Source organism: Palaemon carinicauda, unplaced genomic scaffold (genome assembly GCF_036898095.1).
Source record: "Palaemon carinicauda isolate YSFRI2023 unplaced genomic scaffold, ASM3689809v2 scaffold111, whole genome shotgun sequence".
Lineage (NCBI taxonomy): Eukaryota > Metazoa > Arthropoda > Malacostraca > Decapoda > Palaemonidae > Palaemon > Palaemon carinicauda.
Window position 1 is genome coordinate 284,504 of NW_027168605.1, and position 22,997 is coordinate 307,500.

The following is a 22,997-nucleotide window of genomic DNA, read 5'->3' on the forward strand; positions in this document are numbered from 1 at the left end:
ATAATTTTGATTTGTTGTAAAACAAGGCTGAAAAACTGAATAGGTTGCCAGTTAGCGTGTTTAGAACTGTGTTAAGGATTTGGACTGTTGAATCTTAAACACAATTTACAAGGCACAGTAATCATTTATGTCCTTCGACCGAAAGACAGGAATTCCGTGCTGTCATAAGATGATGTTGTCTTGAAGTTAATTTTTTTCAGTTTGTTGGGGGCATTATTATTATTACTAGCTAAGCTACAACCCTAGTTGGAAAAGCATGATGCTACAAACCCAAGGGCTCCAACAGGGGAAAAATAGCCCTGTGAGGAAAGGAAATAAGGAAATGCAGTTAATTCTAATAGTCAGACCTTCTCCATCATGGGGCTCAATACTATACAATATTCTAGAAGTTTTATTCCAGCTATGACCAGGTTGTGGAATGATCTTCCGAATCAGGTAGTTGAATCGGTAGAACTTCAAAATTTCAAACTTTCGGCAAATGTTTTTTTATGTTGAACAGGCTGGCGTAAGTCTCTTTTTATAGTTTATATTTGAAAGATATAATGTTGTTACTGTTCTTAAAATATTTTATTTTAATTATTACTTTTTATATAGTTTATTTTCTTATTTCCTTTTCTCACTGGGCAATTTTTTCCTGTTGGAGCCCTCAAGCTCATAGCATCCTGCTTTTCCAGTTACGGCTTTAGCTTAGCTAATAATAATTATAATGATAAACTATAAGAGAAGCATCCTGCTTTTCCAAATAGGGTTGTAGCTTAGCTAATAATAATTATAATAATAGACTACAAGAGAAGTAATATAAAAAAGTGCTGATACAAGTCAAATTTCATAAAGAAAGCAATATGAACATCAAGCGATTACAAAAATAAATGTAATAATTAAAATATCAATTCTTATAATGTCTCCTCCTAGGTTTCGTCGTCAAGAACCACGAAACGCGAAGTCTTCAAAGGAACCGGGAAAAGGCCAGACAGCTGATGATAGAAAAACTGGATCAACATTACAACGGAGACATGAGCGTAGCAGCTCAGATGAAAAGACTGAAAGATGAGAAAATAAATAAGGCTGAGCAGAAATCTAAAAAGAAACAACTTTTGAAGCAGATGTGGAGAGAACGTGAAGGTATTGATTGAAAACTTCCGTTGGAAATACGGTGATTTTAGTGTTGTTATTTTGTTTTAATAGTATATTATATTGTAGCAATATCTTACCAATGTTTTATTTATACTGTATTACAAATTTGTGCATCTTTTTTATTCGTTCAATAAACAGTATGATATTTTACGGAAAAAATGGAGTTTTTATGATAAAACAAAGTTTTATGAATACTTACCTGGCAGTTATACAGTATATACATAGCTAATAATCTCTACTTTTGGCAGAATTTTACTAAACGCAGCAACCGCCTTGTGGTGGTTGGGTGGTTACACCCGTTAAAGGGTGGTACGAGGAATCATTCCCGTTTTCTGTTCTTCAGTTCATCTATGCCTGACCTGTCTCCTGAGGGGAGGTGGGTGGGCCTTCGAATGTATATATAACTGCCAGGTAAGTATTCATAAAACTTTGTTTTATCATAAAAACTCCATTTTTATGAATAGAACTTACCTGGCAGTTATATATACATAGCTGATTAACACACTTGGAGGAGGGTGATAGACTGTAAACATCGTTGGGGAAACAACCAAAAAAGTTGTAGGATAAAAAACACCTTGATTCCTCACCTGCTAAGGTAGCTGACTTCAAAGGTTTCTGCCTCTTGAGTCGCTTTCCCTTAGGAGTGTCAGCCAGGATGTGACCTGCAGTGCTGAAAACACTCAATCGAGTCTGTCAACGGGGTGAGACCAATAATCTGACTAGACTTCAGGACTACCTATTGCCCAATATAAAAAAACTGCAACCATACCAAAACCAACTACCTAACCTTTGCAAAGTAGATAAAAATGATCTAACTAGACTGAGGTGACTGTACACAAGTCAAAGTCCTCAGACAACCATTAAAAACACCAACCCACCCACAAGTATACAAAACTAAGGTTGAGGGGAGGTAGTAACTTCTTTACCTAATACAGAAGCCGTAGCTACGTAATGGGCCCAAGGTATAGCATTTCTCATAATCCACTCTCACCTCTCTGAGGTAATGAGAGGCGAACACAGAGTTGCTCCTCCAGAATGTCGCATCCATAATTTGTCTGACCGACATATTCTTGCAGTAAGCAAGCGAGGTCGCAATGGCTCTCACTTTGTGAGCCTGCACTTTTAAAAGTCTGAAGTGTTCCTCCTCACACAAGAGATGCGCTTCTCTTATAACTTCCCTCAGGAAAAAAGACAAAGCGTTCTTGGAAAGGGGCTTCTGAGGATCTTTCACAGAACACCACAAGGAGCTAGAAGAGCCTCTCACATTTTTTGTGCGAGACAAGTAGGCCTTGAGGGCTCATACTGGACAGAGGAGCCTCTCTTCCTCTTGACCCACTAGGTTAGTCAAGTTAGGAACCTCAAAGGTCCTTGGCCAGGGCTTTGAAGGGTTCTCGTTCTTGGCGAGGAAGTCTATTCTTAAGGCACAAATTGCCCCATTCAGATTGAAGCCTACCTGCTTTTCAATTGCATGGACTTCACTGACTCTTTTAGCTGTTGCTAAGGCCAAAAGGAAGAGGGTTTTCTTCGTAACCTCCCTAAGAGGAGCTTGTGAGATGGGCTCAAATCTCTTGGTGCACAGAAATTTAAGAACCACATCAAGGTTCCAAGAAGGGGGCTTTAACTGGACCTGTTTGGTTGTCTCAAAAGACTTCAAGAGGTCATGTAAGTCCTTATCATGAGACAAGTCCAAGCCTCTATGCTGACAGACTGAAGCGAGCATACTTTTGTACCCCTTGATAGTGGACACAGCCAGCTTAGCGTCCTGCCTAAGGTACAACAAGAAATCAGAAATCTGGCTCACAGAGGTAGTGGATGAGGAAATCTTGTGCTTCCTACACCAAGCCCTAAAAGTCTCCCACTTGGACTGGTAGACCCTCTGTGAAGAGACCCTCCTCGCTCTGGCGATAGCTTTCGCAGCTTGCGCTGAAAATCCTCTCGATCTGACGAGCTTCTCGATAGTCTGAAGGCAGTCAGATTGAGAGCGAGGGGGTTTTGATGATACCTCTCGAAGTGGGGTTGTCTGAGCAGCTTTGGACTTGCAGGAAGGCTTCTTGGAAAGTCCATCAACAAGTCCACCACCTCCGTGAACCATTCCCTCATCGGCCAGCAAGGAGCTACCAGGATCATTCGTCCCGAATCGAGGAGAGCGAATTTCCTGACTACCAGATTGATGATCTTGAACGGGGGAAAAGCATATGTGTCCATCCCCGTCCAATCCATCAAAAAGGCGTCCACCGCTATTGCCTCCTTGTCCGGAACCAGGGAGCAATAGTTGGGGATCCTCTTGGTTAAGTTGGAGTCGAGAAGATCGATGAGGGGTCTCCCCCACAGCCTCCAGAGACTCTGACAGACCTGTTGGTTGAGGGTCCATTCTGTGGGAGGACCTGCCCTTTCCTGCTGAGCATGTCCGCCCTCACATTTCTCTGTCCCTGTACAAACCTCGTCAGCAGATCTATCTTGTTTTCCTTCGCCCAAAGAAGGAGCTCCCTTGCTGTTTCGAACAGAGACAGAGAGTGAGGCCCCCCTTGCTTTCTGATGTAAGCAAGAGCTGTGGTGTTGTCTGAGTTGACCTCCACAATCTTCCCAGACACCGAGTCTTTGAAGGCCTTTAGCCCCAGAAAAATGGCCATCAGCTCCTTGTTGTTGATGTGCCATCCCAGCTGAATTCCTTCCCAATAGCTTGAGACCTCCTTGCTTCCTAGTGTTGCCCCCCAACCTGACTCTGATGCGTCTGAAAACAACACTAGGTCTGGGTTCTTCTTGTGTAAGGAGATCCCTTCCCCTAACAAGGTTGGGTCCAGCCACCACTTCAGAAGAGTCTTGACTTCTATTGGAATGGGGAAGGAAAAGGAGTCTTCCTGCGTCTTTCTGTTCCACGTTTTTGAAAGAAAGTGCTGTAGAGGCCTTAGATGGAGTCTCCCCAGAGAGACAAACTGTTCGAGGGAGGATAGAGTTCCCAGCAAACTCATCCACTCCTTCGCTGAGCACCTCTTCTTGTCCAGGAAACTTCGGACTTTTTCGAGAAACTTGGTCTGTCTTTCCTGTGAGGGAGAAGCCCGAAAAAGAACTGAATTCAGAACTATCCCCAAATAGAGAATAGTCTGATTCGGCTTGATCTGAGACTTCTCCATGTTGATGATCAGGCCTAGATCTTGAGCCATCATAAAAGTCTTTCGTAAATCCTCCAGACATTTCTCCCTCGATCGTGAACGAATCACCCAATCGTCCAGATAGAAGGATATCCTTATTCCCTCTTGATGCAGCCAGCCTGACACATTCGCCATTATCCTGGTGAAGACTTGAGGAGCCGTGCTGAGACCGAAGCAAAGAGCTCTGAATTGGAAGCACTTGCCCTGCATTACAAATCTCAGGTACTTCCTTGAAGTCGGATGGATGGGGACATGGAAATACGCGTCCTGCAAGTCAAGGGACACCATCCAGTCCCCTGGACGTACTGATGCCAGCACCGAATGAGTCGTCTCCATGGAGAATTTTGTCTTCTCACGTTGAGAGAACTGACATCCACGACCGGTCTCCATCCGCCCGAGTTCTTGGGGACTAGAAACAGGCGATTGTAAAAGCTTGGGGAGGATAGATCCCGAACCGGTTCTATCGCTCCCTTGTCTAGCATTTGGTCGACTAGGTTTATTAGGGCCTTCTGTTTCCCCGGATCTGTGTACCGGGCTACTAGGGCCAGCGGAGCATCTGCGAGAGGAAGTTTCTTCAGAAAGGGGATCTTGTATCCTTCCTTGATGACTGAGAGGGAACAGGTGTCCGCCCCTCTCCTCTTCCAAGACTGCCAGAAACCTGACAGTCTTGCGCCCACTATCTGGAGGAGACGAACTTCATTTTCTGGAGTGAGGTCTGAACGAACCCCTGGTAGATCTTGGTCCTGATTCTTGCCTTCTTCCTCTAAAATCTGGTCTTGAAGTAGTCCTGCCCCGAAAGGGCTGCTGGAATTTCTTTTCCTCTCGTTTCGAAGAAGAAGGAGTGGTTGCCAAGGGCTTACGAGCTGAACGAGATAATAGGTCTTGGGTGGCTTTTTGGGCCAGAGAAAGCGTAATGTCTCTAACCAGGGACTCGGGAAAAAGATGTTGAGACGGGGCGTAAAGAAGCTTAGACTTCTGCGCAATGGTAACAGACCTTGAAGTAAAAGAGCAAAGCAGGGCTCTCTTCTTTAGGATCCCAGCTGAGAAAAGTGCAGCCAACTCATTCGCCCCATCTCTGAGGGCCTTGTCCATACAGGACATAATACTGGTAAGGTCCCGAGGTCCTTCCATCTGGTCAGTTTTCCTTGCCAGAGTCCCTAGCGACCAGTCTAGAAAACTAAAAACCTCAAAGGCTCTAAAAATACCTTTGACGAGATGATCCAGCTCCGACATCGACCACATGACCTTGGCTGAGTTGAGAGCATGCCTTCTAGCCGAGTCCACTAAGCCAGAGAAGTCACCCTTGGAGGAGGAAGGCACTCCCAGACCCAAAGGTTCCCCAGTTTCATACCACATACCAGCTTTTGAAGCAAGACGAGCTGGTGGAAATGAGAAGGAAGTCTTAACTGCTTGTCTCCGCTCCTTCATCCAGTCATCAATCTTCGCAAGAGCCTTCTTTGCGGAAATCGACAGTTTCATCTTGATGAAGGCCGACTGTTTCTTGGCCTTCTTTCTGTTAAATTGGGATTGAGGAGATTGAGGGGCAGCAGGTTGGAATTTCTCTACAAAAAGTTCAAGAAGGGAGCGAGAGAGAACTTTGTAATCTCCAGCAGCGTCGGCAGGTTTATCATCGTCATCAGAGACCTCCTCGAGGTCCTGATCCACATCTGCAACATCCTTCGAACGAGAAAAAGGCTCCTTAGAATCCGACAATGGCAAATCAAAGGAATCGTCCTGCAAAAGATGGCTTGCATCCTGGAGCCCAGCGCTAGAAGAGTCCTTGGAACGAGAGGCAGTATCGTCCCGAAGAAGCAGGCTAGTATCGTCCTGGCGCCGAGAACGAGAGGCAGTATTGTCCTGGCGCCATGAGCGAGTGGCGGTATCGTCCTGGCGCCGTGAGCGAGTGGCGGTATCGTCCTGGCGTCGTGAATGAGAGGCGGTATCGTCCTGGCGTCGTGAACGAGAGGCGGTATCGTTCTGGCGTCGTGAACGAGAGGCGGTATCGTCCTGGTGTCGTGAACGGGAGGCGGTATCGTCCTGGCATCGAGAACGAGAGGCAGTATCGTCCTGGCATCGAGAACGAGAAGCAGTTTCGTTCTGGCATCGAGAACGAGAGATAGTATCGTCCTGGTATCGAGAACGAGAAACCGTATCGTCCTGGTATCGAGAAGAAGTATCGCCTTGCGAAAGCGCACAGTCATCATCCTGGCGCAGAGAGGGAGAAGTTTTCTTAGGAGAAGAACTCCGTTCTCTCTTAAAAGAAGACTTCTTAATAGGTAACGAGTCGTCTTTACGTCTATCAGACTGGGCGTGAGGGCGGCTAAATGCTTGCACTAACGGAAAAAGTTGTTCCTGCATGACAGACATAAAGGATTTAGCAACATCAGCTGGGTCTTGCGGTCCCGAAGGGGAGGGTTGACGAATAACACTCGTAGAAGGGGGAGGATCTTCGGCTGTAAAATCCTGACTTGCAGGCTTAGGCTTCGTCCTTTTCACAGGCATGGAGTCGAAATCGTCCTCCGACGGACAAGGTTCATAGCTGCTAGAACCGGGAAAGAAAGTACGAGACAGTTCGTTGCGGTTCGATCTCCTCTTTGTAGGTCTTGACGCTTCAAACTTCCATTTACGTCTGGGAGAATTCGGAGAAGAAAATAACACATCCGACACGTCTTTTCCGTGATGGTCAAGAACAGCCTGGGAATCGGCAACAGGGCTGTTTGAGACGACGGCTGACCGAGGGTACGTACCTCTCATCCCCTTTCGGTTCGGTGGTCGACGTACCTTCTCCCTTGGTCCTGGGAGCTTGGTAGAGGTCTACGCCTAGGGTAATGACAGGTTCGGTCAGTCGCCACCTCCACTGCACTAACACAAGCACTTTCACTATTCTTACCTTTAAAGGCCTCAAGTTGTTGTCTAATGGCCTTCAACTCGGCAGCCAAACTAGCGTACCGAGGGTCATCCGCAGATACGGATCCTGTAGGAGGTGCAGGAGTTACTAACTCAAGGGAAGGATCAACTTCCAAAGAGGAATCAATTATAGGTTCAAAAGATAAATCTACACTAAGTTTGTCTTCCTAACCACTAACAGACTTAGACTTAGACCTAGAAGCTCTCCTAACTCTATCGAGCTCTAGCTTACGCACATAGCGCTTCATAATCAACCAATCCTTCTCATCCAAAACTTTACATTCCCCGCACCTATTATTAAGGGCACAAACAAAACCCCTACAATTCAAACACACGGTGTGAGGGTCTACCGCCATTTTCGGTAGTCTCACCTTACATTCTTTATTCGCACAGACACGGTAATGACTTTTTTCACTCATAATGATAACAGCAAAAAAGCAAAGAAATAACAAAAACACGATTGCCAAATCCCCAAACCAGTGTACTTCACCAAATAGCAGACTGGTACAGCGAAACCGGGAAAGCAAAGAAAAACTCTTAATGACGGACCAACGTGTTGTCGATCCGGCCGGCATAGATGAACTGAAGAACAGAAAACGGGAATGATTCCTCGTACCACCCTTTAACGGGTGTAACCACCCAACCACCACAAGGCGGTTGCCGCGTTTAGTAAAATTCTGCCGAAAGTAGAGATTATTAGCTATGTATATATAACTGCCAGGTAAGTTCTATTCATAAAATATTAAGTTTCTATAGTCTTTTGTGAACTTTTAAATTGCATAGTTTAATGAATATCAATCACATTAAAAAAAAGTAAGTTTACATCAGGGAGCAACTAGAGTTCATATACTTTCGTCTTATGCCAATTCTTCTTCCCCACCATTATCTCTACATTAAGGGGTCGGTTGCCTGATGCGCCCACTCCATTGCCTTCTGTCAAAGGCATCGTCTTTCACCAAACCTCTTCTCTCCATATCATCCTTCACCTTATCTCGCCATCTAATTCTCTACCTCCCTCTCAATCTTCCCCCCTAACATATTCCAATTAATATCAGCAAATAAAAATATCACATAACTGCAGTTTGTTAACCCTTTTACCCCCAGGCTATTTGGAAATTTCCAACCCTTAACCCCCAGGGGGTTATTTTTTTCCCAGCACATTTTGCAGTATATTTTTTTAAATTGCTCTAACAGCCTTAATTTTTGTCCTAGAGAGGTCAGGTTGGTCTCATTCTCTTGGAAAAGGCCTGAATTTTCTCAAAAAATTATCAAAAATATGAAAAAAAAAAATTTTTATAGCATTTTTTTGCAAGGACGTACCTGTACGTCCATGGGGGTAAAGGGATGAGTTTTGTGAAACGTACGAGGACGTCCTTTGGGGGTAAAAGGGTTAAGGGGTCGGTTGCTTGATGCGCCCACTCCATTGCCTCTTCTCTCCATATCATCCTTCACCTTATCTTGCCATTTAATTCTCTGCCTCCCTCTCAACCTTCCCCCCTAACTTATTCCAATTAATATCAGCAAATAAAAATATCACATAACAATTTGTTAAGCTGTCACAAGACCTTATTTCTTCATAGTAGTATCAAATAAATATAGATTAGAAGGTAATAATAATAACAGCCATTCATAAAAAAGTTTATTTTTTGTGCAACTCATGACTAGGAAACTTGGCTAGATACCAGCCACTGAAACATTCTGGCCATTACGGTAAATGAAAAGTAATGAATATTATACAAAATGAATAATTATGGGTATGGGAGTGGAGATGGAGATGATTCGGTTATCCTGGAGACGTGGAATGAGATGGCTGAAAACATAAGACAGGACATAATGTTCAAAACACTTTATGAAGAGGTACACAAGAGATTAGAAAATATGGAAGGTCCTCGACTTACAAAGTTAAGTGGTTCCAAGACGCTGTTTGTAATTCGAACGAATTGTTTGCAAGTCCAATTTTGTTAAATTTTGGCCTACGGCCAAACCTGAATTCTATGCCTATGATTTCCCGCTACAAGAGTCAACAAATAGTCAGGTTTCATATGAAGTAGACATCAGGTTACTTTAATGGCCTAAGCACACTGGCGACTTTGTAGAGCCACAAGTGGCTGCGTTTTGTGGCGGGGATATTTTCTCCCATAGGTTCCCATTGTTTTCAAGATTTGCAGATCACACTTGTGTCTGTGGCTCGCGACTGTGGCAAGCTGTCACTCGTCCCCGCCACAAACAGCGCATTTTGTGGCTGGCTGAGAGCACACTAGCGACCTCTGGCGACCACATGTGGCTGCTAATCAGATGTAGTGATATCGGTGTGACGACCACATGTGGCCGGGTATTCAAAACATAACCACATGTGGCCGGGTATTCAAAACATAACCACATGTGGCCGGGTATTCAAAACATGACCACATGTGGCCGGGTATTCAAAACATAACCACATGTGGCCGGGTATTCAAAACATAACCACATGTGGTCGCAACTTGTGGCTCTAAAAAGTGGCTAGTGTGCTCTGGCCCGCCACTTTGCGCGGCCACTTGTGGTGCCACAGAGTGGCTAGTGTGCTCGGGGCCTAAATGTTGATTTCCTTACGGTTTTAAACGATATAATTCTGTTTATCACAGTATTTCCTTATCTTATCTTTGTTATTTTCAATTGAATTTGAGTTCTCTCAATGTTTGTAAGTTGCGGAGTAAATCAAATGTTTATTTGAGGACCTTCTAGCTTTGATTGCTTTACACAAAGGGATACGAACAGGAGAATAAACGACTATACGTATCAAGGACTCAAGCGGTTCATGCCGTACTTATATAAACTTACGAAGGTAGAAGTCGCTTGTTATGGCATCTCACACCTTTAACGAACTATAAAAAAAAAAAACTATCCGACTTAAAAACGGATTTTGACAAGAAAAAATCTATTTTAGGGCTCGAGTCATGTCCTGAAGGAAGTTCCTTCCGGCAGTTTCCTACTGTATAATATTTCTGCGGGTGATATTACAAGAGAATTACCGTAAGGTATCACAGGGTTCTAACCCCCGGAACGAAAATCATAAAACCAGAAATGATTTGGGGGAAAAGCCACATACAACTACATTACCATTCGTATATAAACGTTATGAAAGACAAAATACGCTTCAGATATCAAAAATTACATATACAACTTCAACATTCTTCAATTTCAAACATTTTCAAATCGCTCAAAATGAGAGCATGAAAAAACGGTCAACATTAAACATCTATATCACACGTTATTTACACGTTCGGAAAGACGTGATGTCCGCTACCATTTTTCAACAACCTGTCCCAGTACTGAATCTTTCTATCGGTCAATAAAATTTTCTTATCTAGTAAGTCGGCTTCCTTTTGTACGTTTTTCAACTGTCCGTTTAGAATTTTCAGTTGCAACAAATTCTTCTCTTCCTCTATTTTAGATAAAGTTAGCTGACTATTTATCAACTTTTGGTCCTGCTCAAGAATAGAGTCTAATTTACGTTTTTGGTAGGGCCGTAAAGAGACGGGCCACACGGAATCACTCGAAGCAGCCGTTTCCAATTTCACGGATGCGGCGTTATTCTCCGAAGGGACGCGAGAAGCAGCAGCAGCAGAAGATTGAGGTTTTGAAGGCTGTTGATTGGGTGGTGATTTTACCGTTGCTGCTTCCGGCTTGCTTATCTGAATTTGCACTTTATCTGTGGAATCAAGAATTAAACTATGATGTATTTTAGTGAGTCTAAGTGGGATGTATATTATCAGCTACCAAAATATACTCTGTGAAGTCTTGATCATTGCAAAGCTTAGGGACACAACTGTGAAGTCTGAAATATTGAAAAGCCTAGGGAACATGTGTAAAGTCTTGAATATTGCAAAGCCTAGGGACACATCTGTGAAGTCTGAAATATTGAAAAGCCTAGGGAACATGTGTAAAGTCTTTTATATTGCAAAGCCTGGGGACACATCTGTGAAGTCTCAAATATTGAAAAGCCTAGGGAACATTTGTGAAGTCTTGAATATTGCAAAGCCTGGGGACACATCTGTGAAGTCTCAAACAATGAAAAGCCTAGGGAACATGTGTAAAGTCTTGAATATTGCAAAGCCTGGGGACACATCTGTGAAGTCTCAAATATTGAAAAGCCTAGGGAACATGTGTAAAGTCTTGAATATTGCAAAGCCTACGGAAATGTCTGTGAAATCTTGAATATTGCAATACCTAGGGAACATTTGTGAAGTCTTGAATATTGCAATACCAAGGGAAACAAAATTGCACGTAAATATCATAGGAATTAGCAACGTAAAATAATGTAAACACTAACACTTTGAGATGACAATATTATCCTGATAATAAACTTGGACGAGTCTAAAAAGAGAGTGAGAACAGTGCTCTTAAGAAGATCACCAGCATTTGAAAATTGCACCTTTACAAAAACAAGTTGTTAAAACTATCATAAAGGTATGAGAAATTTTTATATCAATTCAGTAACCTTTTTTTTCTATAAAAGGAAGGGATTTAGTTTATGATTCTAAGAAAATTATGCAGATGCCGGAGAGATGTCGTTGGGATGAGTTGCCACAAAAATGTGAATGTTACTTGTTTATTTAATACAGAATCAACTGCATACCAAAGTAGAGGTTATTTCGCAAGCATAAATAAATGATCTGATATACACAATATACTCCTGTGCAAATTATTCTTGTCTTGGAGAAAATGTGTCATTTTTTTTTTTTATTATTTTGAAATCTGTGACACTTTCTAAAATTACTAAGTCTTACAAGTAAGACTACTAAGAATTTTCTGCAATGCTTAGATCATGTATTCTATTGCATTATTTTGCATTTCCAATGCATCGGATTAACAAAAAGTTTAAATTTAATAAAGATTATACAACAATTACAGGGTTTACGGAGTGTCATGGTTTATCAAACTGCAGTATCACTGATTACACGGCTTGAAGACCTTAAAATTTTGCAATTGATAAACGTATTCTGGCATGAACTAGTAGTAGCAAGTAATCCTCACAAAGTGAATGATAAAATTAGATATTTCATCTCTCCTTTATCCTATGGCACTTCTAAGTCAGGCACTTCCCCCAATTTTGGGGGGTAGCCGACATCAACAATGAAGACAAAACAAAAAGGGGACCTCAACTCTCTACGTTCCTCCAGCCTAACCAAGGACTCAGCCGAGTTCAGCCGGTACTGCTAGGGTGCCACAGCCCAACCTCCCACATTATCCACCACAGATGAAGCTTCATAATACTGAATCCCCTACTGCTGCTACCACCGCAGTCATCTAAGGCACCGGAGGAAGCAGCAGGGCCTACCGGAACTGCGTCACAATCGCTCGCCATTCGTTCCTATTTCTAGCACGCTCTCTTGCCTCTCTCACATCTATCCTCCTATCACCCAGAGCTTTCTTCACACCATCCATCCACCAAAACCTTGGCCTTCCTCTTGTACTTCTCCCATCAACTCTTGCATTCATCACCTTCTTTAGCAGACAGCCATTTTCCATTCTCTCAACATGGCCTAACCACCTCAACACATTCATATCCACTCTAGCCGCTTTGGTATATGTATGTATGTACTTCTAAGTCAGATATCATTACAGATTCATACGTAAACCAGACAACACACTGTACAGTAGCTAATCCAGTATCCACAATGAACACCTTACCGTTCCCATTTTTAGCGGTATGGTCACCCTCCCAAGCATCTTGCACAGGTTCGGGGGACGGGTCGATCAACGCTGGATCCACCTCGACGTTCACCAACGTCGGAGACGCGTGGTTTTCGAGATAAGTCGCGTGAGAATTTAGCTGGTCTCTGAAAAATACAGATATTTGAAAATTCTGGGTCTTTTGATACTTTGCTGTTCAACTTGTTAAACATTTTTCTTGTACTGTATTAATCTTCATCCTAGAACAAAACTATTGGATTGGAATGTTTTATAACATTTAGGTTAGGCAAAAGGTCAATTAAAAAAAAAAGTGACATATCTCTTTCATACGATTAGTAATTCCCAGTGATAAATTCAAGCCAGCTTTATTTCTTTCTCATAAAAGACAGGCTGTGATTTTGCACAGAAATCTTCTGAAGAATAGAATATCAATATATATATGATAAAGGAAAGCATTATAGATGCAGGCATGAATAAATATTTACAACAAAATTGGAGGAGTGGAGAAGAGAAATGGAAAACAGGGGTTTAAAGATCAGCAGGAAAAAGACAGAGTATTTGAGATTGAAAAGTGGCGAGAATGGGGAAGTTAGTTGACAAGGAGAGAGATTGAAAAGAATTGAAAATTTCAGGTATTTAGGATCAACAATTGCAGAGGATGGTGATCTGGGGGCAGAAATAAACCACAGAATACAAGCAGGATGGAAGAATTGGAAAAAAAAGTGCTTGGAGTACTATGCGACAGGAAAATAGGGGTTAAATTGAAATGTAAAGTACACAGGACAGTTGTGAGACCGGCAATGATGTATGGAGCGGAGACATGGGCAATAAAGAATACAGAAGAGAAGAAGATGGATGTGGCAGAGATGAGAATGTTGAGATGGATGTGTGGGGTGACAAGAAGAGATAAGATACGGAATGAAGTAATTAGGGGTACCACAGAAGTTAGAAAACTATCAGATAAGATCCAAGAAAGTAGACTGAGGTGGTATGGTCATGTCATGAGAAGAGATAAACAGTATATTGGGAGGAGGGTGATGGAAATGGAGGTACAGGGAACGAGAAGGAGGGAGACCGAAGCGAAGGTGGGTGGACTGTATCAAGGATGACCTTCGATCAAAGGGATTAACCGGTGATGAGAAGTGGGACAGAGGTAGATGGAGAAAGCTGACCAGAAACATCGACCCCACATAGAAGTGGGAAAAGATGTAGACAAAGAAGAAGAAGAAGAAGCAGCTATTTCTAGTCCACTGCAGAACAAAGACCTAAGACATGTCAATCCATCATAACGCTGGCCAACTGCAGATTGGTAAGGGTGGGAAACTTTTGTCTGATCGCTCACAACTAACCAACCTAGTATGGATGGTCCTGACTAGTACTGTATAGCTTTGCCGATCATGGCGATACAAAAACCTTTTCACCACATTAACGTATCCCCACTTAGAAAGTGGAATAAATATAAACTGTACATCAAATACAGGTAACTTAAATGCACAATCTATAATATTAATATAACAAAACTCAATGCAATACTGTAGAGTATGTTCATTTGTTAAAAGCTAAAAGAAGTCAGGAATGTAAGAATGCTAAAGTGTACCCTTCAGCAAGAGAACTCAAAATTCTAGGAAACCCAATGCCAGACAGCATTAATTACATGGTCACTAGACACTGAGACAATTCCTAGGGTACTATAGTCAATTAGGAATGAATGAATAAAGGAATGTATAGGCAGTTCTAGGAATCAATGAATAATGGAATGTATAGGATTTGGGTCACATGGGCAGTTCTAGGACCAAGAGGAAGATTTTGATGCCTTCATAAAAAATGACACTGTTTAAAAGATAATAATTACTGTATTAAAGATTCACACATTTAAAAAATATACATAGTCACAGAGAAAAAATTAATGAAGGGAAGGATGCTAACCCAAATGAATGGGATACTGACCACAGTATTGCAAATGTGTACGCAGATCTTATGAAATTTACCAAAATATCTGAACCGATCTCACCTTATGACAACTAAATAATTTGTAGCAGAATACTGTAGAACATTCTAAATTAGAATATACATGATGCCAACAACTTTACTTCAAACATTGGAATTTCAAAATAAAAAATAAATCAAATATGGAAAAACTATATGAAAAACACTGGTGGTAAAGTTCTTAAGGCAAGGGCAAGGCTATACAGTTTTTTTATAACAAGTATGCTATATGTTTTGTTATGTGCGTTAGCCGTGTAGGCTAGTAATTCTAATTACAACGTTTTGACTTTTAATTCAGTTTGAACAGATACTTTCCCAATTCAATCTTGCTCGATGTATGATGGTAAAAAAGAAAAAAATAAATGAAATACATTTACATCATATTACTTGAAAATACTATATAATTTATATAATAAAACCATTGATATACAAACTTAACAAATGGGTAAGTTATAGCTTTGTTCAAACATAGATTTGACACCCATTTCCCTTAATTATTATTACGAGCTAATCTACAACCCTAGATGGAAAAGCAAGATGCAAAATATATCAAACATATTTCTACTCTAACCTTTTATAATTAACATGTTAAATAAAATATGAGCTATAATTATTTTGCATAATCCAATATTGAAAACAAAAAACCAAGAGGTTTAGTATATAAAACGGGCCCTTTATTCTGTTCAAACAATTAACTTACGACAAAAGAGCCATCTATCAGTTTTTTTAACTACCTGTGGTATGTGCTAAAATTTTACAAAGATCTGTTTAATTATTATTATTAGATTAGTTAAGCTAAAATCATAGAGCATTTGTATAATGATGGACAGGACCTCCTGCATGCTTAGAGAACAACTTATCCTAAGTTTCCCCATCTAACCTAACCTACAAGACGTGTCCTTACCTGCTAACCTAACAAAGGGCTAATACACCCCCTGCTTCCCCCCCCCCCCTAAGACTCCCATATTCTTAGCGATATGGTTGAAAATAAGGGCGTTATGGGATAGGGCCGTATCATTCATACACCCCAAATTCCTACTTGGAAAAGCAGGATGCTATAAGCCTAAGGGCTCCAACAACAAAATAGCCCAATGAGTAAAGGAAATAAACAATGGAGCCTTTGTAGGGTGACGGCCAGATCCCGTAGAAAACGGGAATATTCTGAACTGTGGCCGTCGTTCTAAAAACGATTTTGGCGGGAGAAGCTAACTTAAATAACCCACCTAACCTATGCTAAAACCCGTATCCTTACCCAGGGGGGCTTCGCCCCCCGGACCCCCCTTACACAAGTTTCCTTACCTACGAGTACGACGGGAGAAGCTAACTTAAAAAACCCACCTAACCTATGCTAAAAGCCGTGTCCTTACCCAGGGAGGCTGCGCCCCCCCGGACCCCCCCCCTTACACAACATATTTAAGATCCGTAGACCATTTCCAAACGTTTTTATTCTATACAAGATAACAGTCGGAGCGATAAAAAGCAAATTAGGGCGCTTGGCCGTAGCGCTACAAACTACCCTAAACAATATTAGAGGCATTGTCCTAATCTATAACGAAAACAAACACACTAAGTCTTAATTTCACCATGAACCATCCCCACTGAGCATCACATCGGTAGAGTTATAAATTGCCTACCGTATTTAAACCCTTATTTAAAGAACATAAAATCATTATTACCTGTATCTCTGATTAAACCAGCACTTCCTCAAATCTTTGGCCGACCTCTGAATCTTCACAATATGTTTCTGGGCATTGAAAATAAGAGCTATTTTATCCCAAACTTTTCTCTTCTCCCGGACTGCCGGTCCTCCAATACCTCTCTTTTCAATAATCTCTTTGTCCTTTTCGGCCAGAACAAATAACAAAACTTTCTCCTCTTCCGTGAAATTTCTCCTCTGGAATTTGGGTTTCATTTTTCTCTTCCGAAAGGGATAGTTATAAATTTATACGGTTTTCGAAGTTTAAAAATCGGTCTTTTTAATTTTTTTTTTTCTGGAGAGAGGTTCTCGGCCGCTCGGTGTTGTTATTGTTTGGGCTCGTTCACTTCCTAAGAAAGCGGGTGTTGACGATCACATGGTTGCGTTCTCTGTATATTTAATTTACGCAATTGACAGTTTACGCTGTTACTTAAATTATTTAAAGCTACAAATAGGGCTTCATAATTGCTATTTAATAGAATAACAATTTAGAATTATATATTTATTTATAATTATACTAGTTATTAACCTAGCATAATACTATAGTATTCTTTTAAAAGCATCATTACCCAGAAACGAGAGTATGGAATTACCTAAATTTCTTAAAAGTAATTTTTCTTATTAATCAATAACATATTTTAATATATGAATTAGATTTGTATACAAAGTAGAACTAAAGAAAAATGCGTAAAAATTAATTACATGCTTTAGGTATATTTATGACATACGATTTATCGAGTCAAAAACAGCTGATTTCACGTAAACACAGCGAGAACGTGAAGGTTGGTGTATTTTATAATTTGGTTTAAAAAGGACATTATTGATCTGTATAAATTTGCTATATGTGTAGGACTTATTGTATTATATATATATATATATATATATATATATATATATATATATATATATATATATATATATATATATATATATATATATATATATATATATATATATATATATATATATAGAGAGAGAGAGAGAGAGAGAGAGAGAGAGAGAGAGAGAGAGAGAGAGAGAGAGAGAGAGAGAGAGAGAGAGAGATGGTATATAAATTCAACCCTTTTTGAGATGGTAAAAAAGTCTGTGTATCACCATGATCAGCAAAGCTGTATTCTTCTGGGCCACCCATACTAGGTTGGATTGCTATGAGCAATCAGATAAAAATCTCCCGCCATCACCAATCTGCAGTTGGCAAACCCACCTGAATAAACACGTCTGAGGTCTTTCTCCTGCAGCGGACTCGAAATAGCTGCATTTCTTCTTGCGTATATATGCATCTATACACTCCTAACTCACATCTTAACCCTTTAACCCCCAGGCTCTTTGGAAATTTCCAACCCTTAACCCCCAGGGGGTTATTTTTTTCCCAGCACATTTTGCAGTATATTTTTTTAAATTGCTCTAACAGCCTTAATTTTTGTCATAGAGAGGTCAGGTTGGTCTCATTATCTTGGAAAATGTCTGAATATTCTCAAAAAATTATCAAAAATATGAAAAAAAAAATTTTTTATAGCATTTTTTTTGCAAGGACGTACCGGTACGTCCATGGGGATAAAGGGATGGGTTTTGTGAAACGTACCAGTACGTCCTTTGGGGGTAAGAGGGTTAACCAAACTTAAATACAAGTGCATTTCAGTAGTCACCTGGTAAAGCCACTATCATAAAATCTTGCGAGTTTTATGAACCCAACATCCTGACTCGCTGGTATATAAGACAGTGGTCCCACCAGGTAACTCTGAAATCACAAATTATTATTATTATTATTACTATCCAAGCTACAACCCTAATTGGAAAAGCAAGATGCTATAAGCCCAGGGGCTCCAATAGGGAAAAATAGCCCAGTGAGGAAAGGAAATAAGGAAATAAATAACTGAAGAGAACAAATTAACAATAAATCATTCTAAAAAAAGTAATGTCAAAAGAGATATGTCATATATAAACTATTAACAACGTCAAAAACAAATATGTCATATATAAACTATAAAAAGACTCATGTCCGCCTGGTCAACAAAAAAGCATTTGCTCCAACTTTGAACTTTTGAAATTCTACTGATTCAACAACCCGATTAGGAAGATCATTCCACAACTTGGTCACAGCTGGAATAAAACTTCTAGAGTACTGCGTAGTATTGAGTCTTATGATGGAGAAGGCCTGGCTATTAGAATTCAATACAATGTCTGATTCTGACGTACACAATTATTAGTTAACCCTCTACCATATTTTCATTTTTCAGTTTCCCTACTAACGTATAAAATACTGTCCATATCATCCTCATCTCCTCCTATGCCTATTGATGCAAAGGGCCTCGGTTAGATTTCACCAGTCATCTCTGTCTTGAGCTTTTAAATCAACTCTTCTCCATTTATATTCCTACTTCATGCTTCATGGTCCTCAGCCATGTAGGTCTGGGTCTCCCATCTCTTCTAGTGCCTTGTGGAGCCCAGTTAAAAGTTAGATGAACTAATCTATGCTGTACAAAATTTTCCAACGTTCCCTTATGCTTCTTCTTCATATATGTACATGGTCTTCAGAACGGGTAATACAAGGATAGTCTTTGTTATTACATTTGCAACAGAAACCTATTGATAAAAGCTGTAAGCAGGGAAGGTTTGACATAGCAATGTACGGAACGTGAGATACCGGTACTTTAATTTAATTTATGCTTTTATTTTATATTTTAGCGCTTTAGTCTTCCCTTCACAGAGAAATGGTATTCTTCCTATCTTTACAAATTTTTCGCTGGTATCATAACTGCACATTAGCTTTACAGTGGGGAATAGGGTAAAAAGAAAATAATCAAGAGTAGTATTCTAATGTAATTTGTATACTGTAACGAGATAGAGATAGGAGAAGAATTAACTTCAAGTTTATGCACAAGGTCGAGATAGCACTAATCTATAATGAGACCAAATACACTTTCTTCAAACCGATTATTGTACTATTCTATAATTTTGCCCATTAATTATCCAAGTAACTTTTAGTGCATGGGTGAATTTATAAATTGCCTACCATGGATAAACCCTTATTCATATAAAGTAATGAAATATTAGAATACCAATTGTCATGTGAAACATGTCATGACAATCAAATGAAAGAGTACTTTGGACAATAAAAGGTATTAAATTTACGGCATTAGGAATTCTCTCACAAAATGAATTATAAGACAGGATATATATGGAGCACCCTGTGACACCCTAGCAGTACCAGCTGAACTCGGTTGAGTCCCTTGTTAGGCTGGGAGGAACGTAGAGAGTAGAGGTCCCCTTTTTGTTTTTGTTTCTTTGTTGATGTCGGCTACCCCCCAAAATTGGGGGAAGTGCCATGGTATATGTATGTATAAATGTTCATGAATTGACTTTATCTGTGTGACAACCTAGAGTAAACTTTGTTACCTCCAACTCTTTAATGATCTTGATATTGACATATATCATTATTAGAGAGTGCAGCATCATATTTCTAGTTTTATTTAAGGGTTTACCAAAAGAAATTTTCTTAAACAACAAATGAAAACTGGAACAATGTCATTAAAAAAGTTGGACGGCTAATTAGGAAAATTTAAAAACACCAACTGGGACAAATAGTACATAATTCCCTCTATGCATCCTTGGATACTTAACATCAATGCACCATTAAATTCTGTGATTGTTTTGATACATTTCCATGGGTGGATTACACCATGCAACCTGACATCATTGGGGACTTGACCTAACAATTATCTATAGTCAATTCTTTTTAGTGAGGCAGATTTGCACCGACTCGCGGGGGTGCCCTTTCAGCTCGGAAAAGTTTCCTGATCGCTGATTGGTTGGACGAGATAATTCTAACCCATCAGATAGCAGGAAACTTTTCCGAGCTAAAAGGGCACCGCTGCGAGTCAGTGAAAATGCGCCTCATTAAAAAAAATTGAGTATAATCAACGAAACCTTCAGGTTTAATGTATTTGATAAAACATTGCTATTTTTTATATTTCTTCAATCGCATGCTATCTGGCTCTTCGATTTCCAGGGGTATAAGTCGCTGCTTTTAATTTTAACTAAACTCCATGGACAAATATACCATAGGCGGGCCCTAGGTAAATTTTGTAACCAATACAAATAAATTAAAGATACTCTCAGTGCAATACACAGTAACTCCCCTAGATGAAAACTTTTAATAAGATTTAAAGATGAGATCCTATTGCATAATAAATTAAAAATTATTTCAAAATAAAATGCATATCAATTCCTTTTTTTTTTAAAAGTATATCATTATGTAAATATAGACGTAAGAATTCTTGATATATACGTATACTAGCTCACCAGTTGTATCAAAATCACCCGATTAAAAAAATGGTAGTAGTTATGGGTATTGAACTGAATGACTAGGCTAATTATATTGAACTTTAGAAACTTTCAACTGAAAAATCCAATTTTTTATTATATCTTGTATTTATCTATTGGATTTGCTTTAGGCCTACAATCAGACATTTTAATTTACACCACAAACATGGAAGGATGAAAGTCTATCTCAGTGAGAGTTCATTGCTTTGAGAACACAAAAACTTTTTGAAGTCAATGATTTCACCATGTGTGATCAAGAATTTAATCAGAATTATACAAGAATAATTACTTTAACTTGATTTCAGTAACACATCCACTCAATATGATACAGAATCCATGCTCTTCATTCACTGTAGTGGTTGAAATCATAACGGCAATCCTTTGCATTTCATGCCGTTTTTAATATGATATAGAAGCGTTGGTATGTTCCTGCGTTTTAGTGAGTTATGAGGACTTACAATGATATGAATCATAAGTCATATGATGAAAACTGTAAAGTATACAAGGAGGAGCTTACCAGGATAAAAGAATCGATCATGGAGTCTAGCCCATTGGTAAAGTGTGGTCTGGAAAGTGTTATAATAGTGATCTGAAAACTATTAAGCCTGAATACAAATGCTAGCGAATAACTGAAAAGATACAGAGCAAAATATAAACTGGAAAGAAATTATTTTCACACATCAAAGCCCGCCTGAACAGACTCTTAGTGTCTGATGGAGGGCGAGAAATAAACCCCTAAAAGTAAAAGTATTAGTTAAGGTGGTTTTGTGTTAATGAGGGTATTAGCCAAAGCTAAGCCCTGAGCTCAAATGGTATCATGCATGTTTTCAGATGAATTATCCCTCGACCCCAGGACAGAGAAGGGGTTACCTGTGGGGTTCTAAGCAAACATGGTATTAAAGATAGGTTAGGAACTTACAATTAGGGCAATTGTGTACTAATTGAAGTAGAAGCCTAAGCAAATCTTCAGGTTCCAGTGTTACTTTGCAAGTTTTCAGTAGATTAGTCAGTGAATTAGAGTCCACGACATAAGTAGTCTCTAGGGACAAGACTCCATAGTTAAGAAAGGACGTTGAAAAAAAGTTAAGTTAGCAAGATCAATGCACAAGACTGGTTAGTGTGCGCAGTAATATTTTTAAGATTAGCAGACCAAGAATGTCTTCTGGAGATAATTGTTTAACAGAAATCATCATCATTATATCCTACACCTATTGACGCAAAGGACCTCAGTTAGATTTCGCCAGTTGTCTCCATCTTGAGCTTTTAATTCAATACTTCTCCATTCATCATCTCTACCTGACGCTTCATTGTCCTCAGCCATGTAGGCCTGGGTCTTCCAACTTTTCTAGTGCCTTGTGGAGCCCAATTAAACATTTGATGAACTAATCTCTTTTTTTACCTTAGATGCTGATTTATAAGTATACTGTAACAGTGATTCCCTAAAGAATGACACAACTGGCAGTGTCCTACCCGATATCATCTCATTTATATCATTGCTTTAGCTAAATTACATATCTACTGAAGTACCAACATCAATGAAAAAAAATAATTTTATTGGTTCTTACTAGTTTGTTCTCTTTTCACCTAAAGACACTTGGTTTGCTAATCTACAATCATACTGTACTAAATTATAATTATTAATCATACATTTTATCATTCCCGACTATAAAGTAATCATAACTAGGATTTCAAAAACATCCAGTTTAAACCAGTAATAATGTACAGTAATATATAACTATGCTTTTCATTTGGTTGAAGATGAAAATGTAACTCTTTTTTTTCCTTCTTAATTCAATGTACATTGAATTAAGAAGGAAAAAAGAAACATTGGTATATATACCTAAGTTGGGTTAGGCAGAACACAGCTCCCAAGCATAAGGTACGTTATGAAATGGAATGACGTTGACTTACTGAATTCTGGTAATATAATAAAGTGTTGAGGTTTGGGAGGCCATTCAGCTCCCAAGTGCAATGAGGTTGGGGGGGGGGGGCTCATAGTAGCATTATGAAGTGACAGAATGCAGAAATGGACGTAAATGTTAAAGGTGTTTGGTTTCAGTTCCAGTTTCATCAGAATACATGTTCACCAGAACGTCACCCGACAAGCCCAACGACAACAATGGCCTCCC

The 22,997-nt window shown here is 39.8% G+C and overlaps 1 protein-coding gene across 1 annotated transcript; it reads right to left on the reverse strand.

Annotated features, from left to right (window-relative positions):
* Window positions 1-8,810: 8,810 nt before the first annotated feature.
* LOC137635295 (uncharacterized) lies at window positions 8,811-16,870 on the reverse strand. Its single transcript, XM_068367762.1, has 3 exons — window positions 16,526-16,870; window positions 12,861-13,009; window positions 8,811-10,878 (listed from the first exon to the last, which is right to left on the reverse strand). Exons 1-3 carry the CDS (start codon window positions 16,759-16,761, stop codon window positions 10,442-10,444), a joined length of 822 nt encoding a protein of 273 aa, XP_068223863.1. The 5' UTR covers window positions 16,762-16,870; the 3' UTR covers window positions 8,811-10,441.
* Between the last annotated feature and the right edge of the window lie 6,127 nt (window positions 16,871-22,997).